General features: G+C 54.2%; 1 protein-coding gene across 4 annotated transcripts; it reads right to left on the reverse strand.

Annotated features, from left to right (window-relative positions):
- Positions 1-1,218: 1,218 nt before the first annotated feature.
- Positions 1,219-9,949, reverse strand: LOC108587583 (endogenous retrovirus group FC1 Env polyprotein-like). 4 transcript variants are annotated; one of them, XR_004177151.1, is made up of 4 exons: positions 6,757-9,949; positions 3,832-3,897; positions 3,300-3,545; positions 1,219-2,047 (listed from the first exon to the last, which is right to left on the reverse strand). XR_004177151.1 is itself a non-coding variant. In XM_031652691.1 (3 exons), the coding sequence occupies exons 2-3, from the start codon at positions 3,357-3,359 to the stop codon at positions 1,568-1,570; spliced, it is 540 nt and encodes a 179-aa protein (XP_031508551.1). In that variant the 5' UTR covers positions 3,360-3,545; positions 6,757-7,958; the 3' UTR covers positions 1,219-1,567. The 4 variants fall into 4 exon arrangements, 2 of the variants coding, with proteins under 2 accessions (XP_031508551.1, XP_021798925.1); XR_004177152.1 differs by lacking the exon at positions 6,757-9,949 and adding an exon at positions 5,581-6,747 and having other exon boundaries at positions 3,832-3,900; XM_031652691.1 differs by lacking the exon at positions 3,832-3,897 and having other exon boundaries at positions 6,757-7,958.
- Positions 9,950-10,323: the final 374 nt, after the last annotated feature.

Here is a 10,323-nt window from a genome sequence, read left to right on the forward strand (position 1 = left end):
CTATGTTTTACAGACTGGCCTCAAGCAATCCTCCCACATCTGCCTCCCAGAGCTGTGGGATTACAGGCATGAGCTACGGTGCTGGATGGGATTTTTTCTTTTCTTTTCTTTTAGCAGACAAATTCTGACTTTAAATGGCAAGTTAAGTACATTGTGGGTAGCACAAAACTGCACCAATCAGATCTCTGACTGTGGGGAGTATGACTAGGGGAAGGGAGTGTTTTGGAAATCCACTCTCTACCATCACAATGGGCCACCACATTCACAGAAAGACCACACCCCTCACAGGCTTCTTCTCGCCAGAGGCCAGCAGAGATATGAAGGCAGGCCCATGCCTAGGAAATCTCAGACTCCTCAGATGGCTCAAGGTCTCCCCAGCTGCTTGGATAAATTTTCCTGGAACTGGCCTCCCCTCTGAAATTATTCTTTCCTTTTATTTTCAGAAAACTCCCCATATCGGTGATGGTCATTATTTTCCGTATCTAGCCACTCACCTTAATCAGCGTGTTCCCAGCTTCTTTGCTCACCATCATTTCTTGAACTCCACTCTTCAGAGTTGTTTCCTTCTTTCTGAAATACATTCTTACTCCTTTCATCAAGGTTGTACAGGTTGTAAACTCACACTTTGCACATCTGATGATACCTTCATTTTGTGCTCACACTTATTTATATTCCAGATAGATACAGAATTCTATTTTTGAGACACCCAAGGACATATCACTGGTGGCCGTGGCAACTTTATCATTGGTTTCACTGCCAGTCTTTCCTGGGTAATCTGTGTTTTGAGTTTGGTGACTTCCAAATTGTTTTGTTTTTGATGTTCTGCATTTCGGATTTGATGTCTCTGTTCCTCAATGTTCTCTCTTCCATAAAAGAAAAGTTTTGCTTTAGCACTGTCAGAGGCAGTCAAACCAGAGGAATTCCATTGTGAGTGAGGGCTAGGAAAATGAGGCGGGGACTTGCTGGGCTGCATTCTCAGAAAGCTAGGCATTCCTAGCCTCTAGATGTTCATAGTTAAGGGAACAAATTAATAATGTTTACTAAAGAGACCAAGACTTGGGAGTGTCCAGATATCCCGATATCTGGAGAACAAAGGCATTCCTAATTTTGCTTTAAAGATAATAATATTGATTCTTGTAAAATATAGTAATTAAGAAAATTAATCCTTTATCACAAATGTAATGTAATGGGGAGCCGAGCAAGAAGACATGACGCAGATGAAAACAGAGGTAGCCTTTACTGGGCTCGTGGGCAAGGTTCACCAGTCCCCTAGGAGGAGGGCTGAGGAAGTCTCTTGCAGGGCAGGTATCAGCGGCCTTTTATAGGGCGTGGTAGGCGGGGTCTATAGGTTTCGATCTCTGAGGAATGACTTGTCCAGGAGTTTGTGCAGAGTGGGGAGTTTTGGCGGGCTCAGGGTGCTTTTCGCATGCTGAAAAGTCCTAGCAGGAAGTCCCAGCGGGTAAACTCCTGACAAGGGGCCCGCTATGTCAGGTGGTACTGCCATGCTGGGTCTAAGTCCCTGCCTAACATTCTGACCTCTTTCTAATAAGAAAAAGAGGCGACATGTTCATCTGGCTGCTTCCTGCTGGTATAGGTCATTGTGGGGTTCTTCGGAGGTCGGAACTTGGGTATAGGGGTGGAGTAGCATCTGATTGACAGTGACCCGGGAGACTTCCTTTATGTGGTCCTGGACGAAGCGGAGGACACAGGGAGCTATGAATAGCAAGAAGCCAATGATTAGTAAGGGGCTTAGAAAGGGTAGGACCCAACCGGCTATAGATGACTGCCACCACCCAAATGAGGGCCCCAATCCGAAGTTTCTCTGGTGGAGTCCTTCCCGAATCTTTTCTAGAGTGAGGAGATTGGTTTCTACTAGTCCTGATTCATTGATGTAGCAGTAACATTCTTCATTGAGGAATATGCAGGTGCCATCCTTATCGGCTGTAAGGAGGTTGAGTGCCCAATGGTTCTGGGCTGCCACCTGGGCGACTGAGGTGATCTGCCGTTGGAGGGAAGCCAAGGACTCCACAGAAGCTTCGATTGCTACCTGTAATCAGGTTGAAAGGTCCTGAGAGGCCTGGACAGAATGAGTTAGGGCTCCGGTTCCTAGGCCAGAGGCTATGAAGGATGAGGCTAAAGAGACCCCGATCATCAATGGAAGGAATACTGCCCTTGCCTGGCGGGGGTGGGCAGAGGGCAGGAGGGAGGATAGCTCAGCCTCACTGTATAGGGTGAGGCTGGGGACTAGGGGGATGGGAACACATAGGGTAGTGTTGGGAGCATGGAGGGTTTTTGATAGGGTGGAATTGCACCAAAAATACCCACCTGGAGTGGTGGTTAGATTTGGAGGTGCAGATCCTGTCCAGTTGCACCAGGAAGCATTGGGGGTGGAGTAGTAAAAGGGGAGTTGTTGCCTAAGTGGGTCTTGGAACAAGGGGACCTCTCCCATGGTTCGGCCGGGAAGGGGAAAGCAGAGGGTTAGGTTAGAGGAGTTGAAAGGACTGGCTAAGGGTACCGCAACCAGTGGGGGCTTATTCAAGGCTGCACACAGGAAACAACGAGAGATGTTGTGTACTCCGGCCATGTGTACTACTTGAGCCCATTCCCTGACTAAGGTTAGCCATGAAAAAGGGTTGCTGCTGTCCTGGGGCTTGATGCCTGGGTTGGCTATAGCTGAGATGGCTTTCTCCTGTTGTTTGATGTCAGAGGCCAGGCTGACAAGGCTGCTTACGACCCTGATGTAGACCCTAAAGATCCTGAGTCGGGCCACGGGGTAAAGGTCATGGACCCCTTGGTAAAGGCGGGCCTCAACCCCCGACGCCCACCTCAAGTCCCAAGGGTCAGGGATGGTGAGGAAGAATGTAGACTTGTCATACTTGTCACTCATAGTCAGTTGCACAGAGGAAGTGGGCTGCTGCCAGAGGATTTCTTTGTCGTCTGGAATGGTCTTGTGCATGTTGCAGTAGTGACAAGGGCAGCCTCCACTTGTCTCAACCCAAGTGGATTGACAGGCATCGTTCGTCTGATCATATATGAAACAAATGACTGGGTACGGAGGGGGGTACTTTTGGGGGATACTCTGGAAGGTGGATATGTTAAAGGTTACTTGGCTTTGGCACCCTTGAGGCTGGCAGTCTACTGTGGCTATGGTGAGGGAGGCTCATGCGATCTCCCTGGGTCCAGGTCTCGGTAAGGTAGAACCTCCACTGGAATGGATTGGTGGGGGGAGTTTGGGCAGGAGTCTCACTTAGACTCGGGAGGACTAGGTGGCCGAGGAAGGTTAGGCAGAGGGTCGTTACCTGCGCGTGTGAGTCGTAACTTGGTAGGGGTAACAACCTGAGTGGTCCAATTGGAATCATGTTGGGTGGGCGGCTTTTTCAGCTAGGACAGGTGATACCAGGAGGAAAGACCAAGGAGCTTGGCAGCGGTGGGAGTGGTGAGGATTATGGCGTATGGTTCTTCCCACCGTGGAGATAAGGCTCAGGGTTGCAGCTGCTTGACCAGGACCAGGTCTCCAGGTGCTACGATGGTGGGATTCTCAAGGGCTGGGGAAGCGGGTGCAGGGAGACACCGGTCCGCGTGTTTTCTCAGAAGCTCACGAAGGAGGGTTAAGTAGGGGGGGTAGGAGCCTAAGGGAGGGGAGAGGGCTGGCAGCTCCTGGAAGAGGAACGGGCATCCATACAGCAGCTCAAAAGGGCTGAGCCCTGTAGGGGCCCGCTGAGCTGCCCTAAGATGAGTGAGAGCCAAGGGAAGGAGAGTCACTCACGAGAGGCGGGTTTCTAGAGTGAGTTTGGTTAGATGTAGTTTAAGGAGACCTTTTGTGCGTTCTACCTTTCCAGATGACTGTGGATGGTAGGGAATGTGGAGCTTCCAGGTAATCTGGAGTGCGGCTGCCACCTGCTGGGTGAGTTTAGAAATGAAGGCCGGACCATTGTCCGATTGGATGGATCCGGGGAGACCAAACCTGGGGATGATGTGCTCTAGGAGAGTGGTTGCCGCGACCTCTGCAGTTTCCCGGGTGGTGGGGAAAGCCTGGATCCATCCTGAGAAGGTGTCAACCAGGGTCAGCAGGTAGCGGAATTTTTTATGGTGGGGCATGTGGGTAAAATCAAGTTGCCAATCTTACCCTGGCTGGTGACCCCTTAGCTGATGAGTGGGCCCTGGGTGCCTGAGCCTACCTTGGGGGTTAGCAGCTGAACAGGTGGCACATTGCTGATGTACCTTCCTAATTTGGGCCTGCAGTTAGGGGAGGTGAAGGATGGGTTCCAGGAAGTTATACATAGCCTTAGGCCCTATGTGGAGAGAGCGGTGTATGTCGGTCAATATACGCACTGCCTGAGTCTGAGGGAGCGCTACTCGGCTGTCAATGAACACCCACCCATCCTTGCTGTGGGTAGCACTGGGATGGGCCATCAGGGTTTGAAGCTCCTGGGGAGAGTAGTCGGGGGAATATGTGGGGGAAAAAAAGAGTAAAGGTGCTGGGGTAGGGAAGGAAGTGAGGGCAGTGGCCTGTGTGGTGGAGTCAGCTAGATTGTTACCCTGCGACACAGGGTCCTTAGAATGCTGGTGGCTTTTATAGTGGATGATGGCTACCTCCTTGGGGGCCTGGAGAGCATCAAGCAGCCTCTTTATAAGTGGTCCATTGACTACTGGCGTCCCTTTGGTGGTAAGAAACCCACGCTCTTGCCAGAGAAGGGAGTGGGTGTGTGCAATAAGGTAGGCGTATTTGGAGTCTGTATAGATATTAACCCTTTGCCCTTCGGAGAGAAGTAAGGCACGAGGAAGGGCAGTGAGTTCAGCCTCCTGGGAGGTGGTGCCTAAAGGCAAAGGCCTGGTTTTGACCGTCTGGGTTGCTGTTACGCCAGCGTATGCCGGCTGCCGTGGCCATCGGGGGTTAAGACAGAACTCCCGTCCACGAACAGGGTACGATCTGGGTGTTCTAATGGCTGTTCGGAAAGACCGAGGTAGGCGGGCGGCAAGGTGGTGAGAACCTCTGGGCAGGAACGTGCGGGGGCGGAATCGCACCTTGGAGTGGGCAAGAGGGTAGCAGGGTTTAGAGGGGGTGAGGTGGTGAGGGTGATATGAGGGTTTTCAGTGAATAGCAGGTGGAACTGTTGAAGCCAGGATGGGGTGAGGTGGCTGAGACACTTGTGTGTGATGAGATCTGACAGTCGGTGAGAAGAGTAGACAGTAAGAGAATGTCCTAGGGTGAGCTTGAGGGCCTCCTTGGTAAGTTCTGTGGCAGCTGCCAGGGCTTGCAGACAAGGTTGCCAGCCCTGGACCGTGGGGTCTAACTGCTTGGAGAGATAGGCCACAGCCTGGTATGTGGCCTATACCAACCGGCTGGGCTAGGAGGCCAGTAGCTACCTTTTGGCGCTCCTTGGTGAATAGATGAAAAGGCCGAAGGGGGTTGGGGAGAGAGAGAGCTGGGGCAGAAAGAAGACAGTCCTGAAGCTTCTTGAAAGAGTTGGCAACCAATGAGGGGTTGGACAGCGGTCCAGTGGGCGCTTCCTTGGCAGCCTGGTAAAGGGGCTTGGCTAGGACGCCGAAGTTGGGAATCGAATGCCTGAAATACCCTACCAGTTCCAGGAAGGACAAGATCTCTTCCGCATCCTGAGGAGGCTGGAGAGTTTCAATGAAGCTTATTCTATCCGCCATGAGGCTTTTTGTAGTGGGTGTCAGGAGTATGCCTAGGTAGGTGACAGAAGGGGTGCAAAGCTGAGGCTTGGCCGGGGTAACCCGATAACCTCGGCCGGCAAGAAAATTTAAAAGTGTAGCAGTATCTGCAAGGGTGCTCTCCCAGGAGGGACTACATAGTCATAAGTCATCTACATATTGCAATAGTGTGCTGTGGGTAAGGGGACAGAGGCTAACACCCTGTGCCAGTGCCTGTCTGAAAAAATGGGGGCTATCTCGGAACCCTTGAGGCAAAACAGTCCAAGTCACCTGGGAAGAAATATGAGTGTCTGGATCTTCCCATGTAAAGGCAAACAGAAAGTGACAGTCAGGATGTAGGGGAATGGTGAAGAAGGCATCCTTTAGGTCAAGGACAGTAAAATGGGTGGTATCAGGGGGAATGCGTCAGAGAAGTGTATATAGGTTAGGAACAACTGGAAAGGTGGGGACTACTGCCTCGTTGATGAGGCATAGATCCTGCACGAGGCGGTAGGCCCTGGAGCTTTTCCGTACAGGGAGGATAGGAGTATTGCATGGTGAGTTGGCAGGGACTAGAATGTGCTGCTGGAGCAGGCACATGATGATGGGTTTTAGTCCCTGTCGGTGCTCAACGGAGACAGGGAACTGGGGTCTAGAGGGAAACTTGGAAGGGTCCTTCAGCCGGATGCGGACTGGAGTATGGTGCTGGGCAATGATCTGGATGGAGGTGTCCCACACCTTAGGGTTAATGGGGACCGGAAACGGGAGTAGGGCGTCAGCCTGGCGGGGTTTATCAGGCGAGAGGAGGGGAAAGAAGAATGTGAAGTGTGGGGAGGGGTTGGGCCGGAAGTGAACCGAGGCCCCTAGCTTGGAGAGGAGGTCTCGTCTTACACAAGGGGACTGGGCACGAAGGAATGATAAGAAATGAGTGCGAGAAGAGGGAGCCATCCAGGTGGCAAAACAGAGGAGGAGTCTGGCGGTAGGTGGAGGGAGTGCCGTCAATTCCCATGACCGTGACAGTGGAGGGGTGGCTGGGGCCACTGAAGGAAGGCAAAACAGAGTAGGTAGCCCCCATGTCCGTAAGGAAGGATATGGACTTACCCGCTACCTGGAGCATAACCCTGGGCTCGGTGAGAGTAAGAGGGGTTCCCGAGTCTGGGCCTCTTCAATCTTCGTCGGTGTCGAGGAGCTGGAAGACGCCTCCAGTACCTGGAGGAGGGTCGTCACGTGGAGGGGTAGCGACTGTCTTCAGGTTGGGGCAGCGACTGTCTTCAGGTTGGGGCAGTCTGACTTCCAATGGCCTATCTGCCGACAGCTCAGACAGGGGCGAGTTGGCTCCTTACGGTTGGGGCACCGCTTGGCCCAGTGGCCTTTGTTGCCGCACTTGAAGCAGGCACCAGGTGGCGCTCGGGGAGTACCTCCTCTCTGAGAGCTCCTGGAGCCAGCGGGCCTCAGGGCTGCTACCAAGGCCCGGGTTTGGAGTTGTACCTTCTGTTTTAGCCTGGCCTGTCGCTGGGCCTCAGCTGCTTCCTCCCTGGAGCTGTAGACCTTGAAGGCCAGTTTGACTAAATCCTGGATGGGAGTTTGAGGGCCGTCCTCCACCTTTTTAAATTTTTTCCGGATATCCGGAGCCGACTGAGAAATAAAGTACGTAGCCAAGACGTTCCTCCTGCGGGGAAGGCAGGGTCAAGGCGGGTGTACTGAATGAGTGCCTCAGTCAGTCAGTTAAGAAAAACGGCTGGATTCTCATCTGAGCCTTGGACTACCTCCTTTAATTTATCAAAGTTGACTGACTTATTGGAGGCTGCCTACATGCCAGCAAGAAGGCACTGGACCATCATGTCTCGGCGGCGGCGGCCTGCCTGCCCAACCTGGTAGTCCCAGTCGGGCTTGGCTGAGGGCACCGCCTCGGTGCCGACTGGCATGGCGGGGTCAGTTAAATGAACCTGGTCAGCATGCTGCCTGGCTGCCGCTAGGATACGCTCCCCTTTCTCAGAGGACAGGGTTGAGGTCATAAGGACATGAAGATCATGCCAGGTGAGGTCATACGCCTGGCATAGGTATCTGAACTCTTTGATATACAGAGTGGGGTTGGCTGAGAAAAAGCCTACACGCTCTTCAATCTTAGACAGGTCTGCCCGCGAAAACAACACATGGACCCGGACCACTCCTTCGGCACCTGCCACTTCCCGCAAGGGGCACAGGAGGTGGGTCCTGGACCGCGTATGGGCTGAGACAGGCGAGGAGGAGGAGGAGGTAGGAGAGACAGGGTCCGTCAGGTTTGGTGGGGACACAGGAGGAGTGGAGGGAAGGGGTGGTGCCGACGAGGATGGAGAAGCTGAGGGGTCAGAGTAAGGGGGAGGTTGAGTGGGGGACCGAAGTGGGGTCAGGGAAAGAGTATCAGGGGGCTCAGAGAAAGAGGAGGAATCGTCCTTCTCCTTGCTTGAGGGAGTAGATTTCCCGAGCAAGACCTGGGCCAACGAATATCAGACACAGAGGTCTGGGCGGGAGTGCAAATCCCAAAAGGCCTGAAGGTAGGCTACCTCGGACCATTTGCCTAGTCGCTTGCAGAAGTTGGTCAGGTGTGTGAGGATGTTCAGGTCTAGAGTGCCTTCTGCAGGCCACTGAGACTGATTATCTAATTTATACTGCGGCCATGCCACTGTGCAGAAGAAAATAAGCTGCTTTCCTTTTAGGTCTTGGCTGAGACCTAAAGTCTGGAAATTAGCCAAGAGGCACCCCAGAGGGGATTTTGGGTCTGGTTTGGACTGGGCAGCCCCCATGATCCTGAGGCGGGCAGTCCGGAGGCAATGGGAGCGTCCTCCCACTGCCAGGAGGAGTGTGGGGTATGACGGCTTCCGGGGAGGTCGGATGTCTCCTAATCCCTGGTGCCGAGGTCACAAGTGAAGGAGGAGGGAAGCCCTGACAGGGCGGCGTTTTGGGGCAGGGACTCCTGGAGCCTGCAGGCCGGGGGAAAACTTACCCAGGAGTGATGGAACTGAGTCTTGGATTTGGAGAAACCACTCCTAGCTCAGAGAGGAGGTCCTGGCTCCCGGAGAGGAGAGCCTGCCCCGACAGGCAGGGGTCCGGGGAGGGGTCTCCTCCCGGTTTGGGCACCAATGTAATGTAATGGGGAGCAGAGCAAGAGGACATGAGGCAGATAACAGAGGTAGCCTTTATTGGGCTGGCGGTGGAGGTTCACCGGTCCCCTAGGGCGAGGGCTGAGGAAGTTGCGGGCGGGGCCGGCATCAGGGGCCTTTTATAGGGTGAGGTAGGCGGGGTCTGTAGGTTTCGGTTTCCTGAGTTAGGTTTGGATCTCTGAGGAATGAGGTGTCCAGGAGTTTGCGCAGAGTGGGGAGTTTTGGCGGGCTCAGGGTGCTTTTGGCGCTGAAAAGTCCCGGCAGGAAATCCCAGCCGGTAAAGTCCTCACAAGGGGTCGGCCATGTCAGGTGGTACCGCCATGTTGGGTCTAGGTCCCTGCCTAACATTACTCCTTCGCAGAGCACATCTTCCCATCTACACAAGCATTGTACCTAGGATGGGGGCTTTACTCCTGTTACTTTTGGGAACGTCCCACTCTATGGAGTAGCTGTACTTTAACCACTTTACTTTCTTAATAAACTTGCTTTTGCTTTGCACTGCAGACTCGCCCTGAATTCTTTCTTGCGTGAGATCCAAGAACCCTCTCTTGGGGTTTGGATGGGGACCCCTTTCCTGTAACAGGACCATCTCTAAAGTTTTGACATATATTCTGAACCCAACTTCCCCCTCCTCAGACTTATGTTTGTTCTTGAGGATCTCATCTTTGCAACAGACCCTCCAAAGCCTTGGAGAGAAACTTGGCGCTTCCTCACGGTATCTCCCCGCACCCACTCACCCCTACCACGTCAGAACACCCACTGAGTGACGGAATTAATGAATGAGGGAGCAGAGACTCGGGGTGGTTTCCCTTTCAGAACTTCAAGAATTCTCCCTTCTCCAAACGAAGCTGCTTTGCACCCTGGGCTCAAGCAAGGTAACCCATGCACACTTGCCTGCAACAGCACCAAGAACTGCAATTACCTGAGACTCTACCCCACCTACCCTCACTCCCCACTGCAGGGGAAACCCCAGGTCCTCCAAATCCCAGCGCAGTCTCCACCCACATACGGTCATTCCGTCCAGACCATGCCCTTCTGCCCTGGCCCCCTCCCACCCTCCAGGGGCAGTTAAGTCCCCCGACATCTCTATGTTCTAAGGGTCGCGGAGCCACCCTTCCTGGCAAAGTGATGAGCGGTCGCAGCTGGGGCCAGGGGAGCAGAGGCATAGGGGCGTTCCTGGAGGAGCTGGGCTACTTGGGCACTGGGGAGGTACCGCTCGCGGGGCCTCCAGGTCGCGCGGGGAGGGAGGGTCGGGAGGCCACGGGGGTCCTCGGCGAAGAGGGAGCCACAGGCACGGGGCGCGTCGCCGCGGCCCCCCTGGCCCAGGAGCGAGAGGTCCGGGAGCCTAGAGCCAGAGGGCGGCAGCGAGAGCTGGAGCCGCCTTCAAAGGACGCCCTCGCCCTCCCGCAGGCGCCGGCGCCCGGCCCAGTCCGAGCCAGCAGAGGGCGGTCCGCGGAGCTGAGCCCGGGGAGGGCTGGGCTGCCTAGCTGATCAGAGGCTTTCTCCCGGGTTGCGGGTTCTCTGGCCT

This window comes from Papio anubis, chromosome 11 (assembly GCF_008728515.1).
Source record: "Papio anubis isolate 15944 chromosome 11, Panubis1.0, whole genome shotgun sequence".
NCBI classification, from domain to species: domain Eukaryota; kingdom Metazoa; phylum Chordata; class Mammalia; order Primates; family Cercopithecidae; genus Papio; species Papio anubis.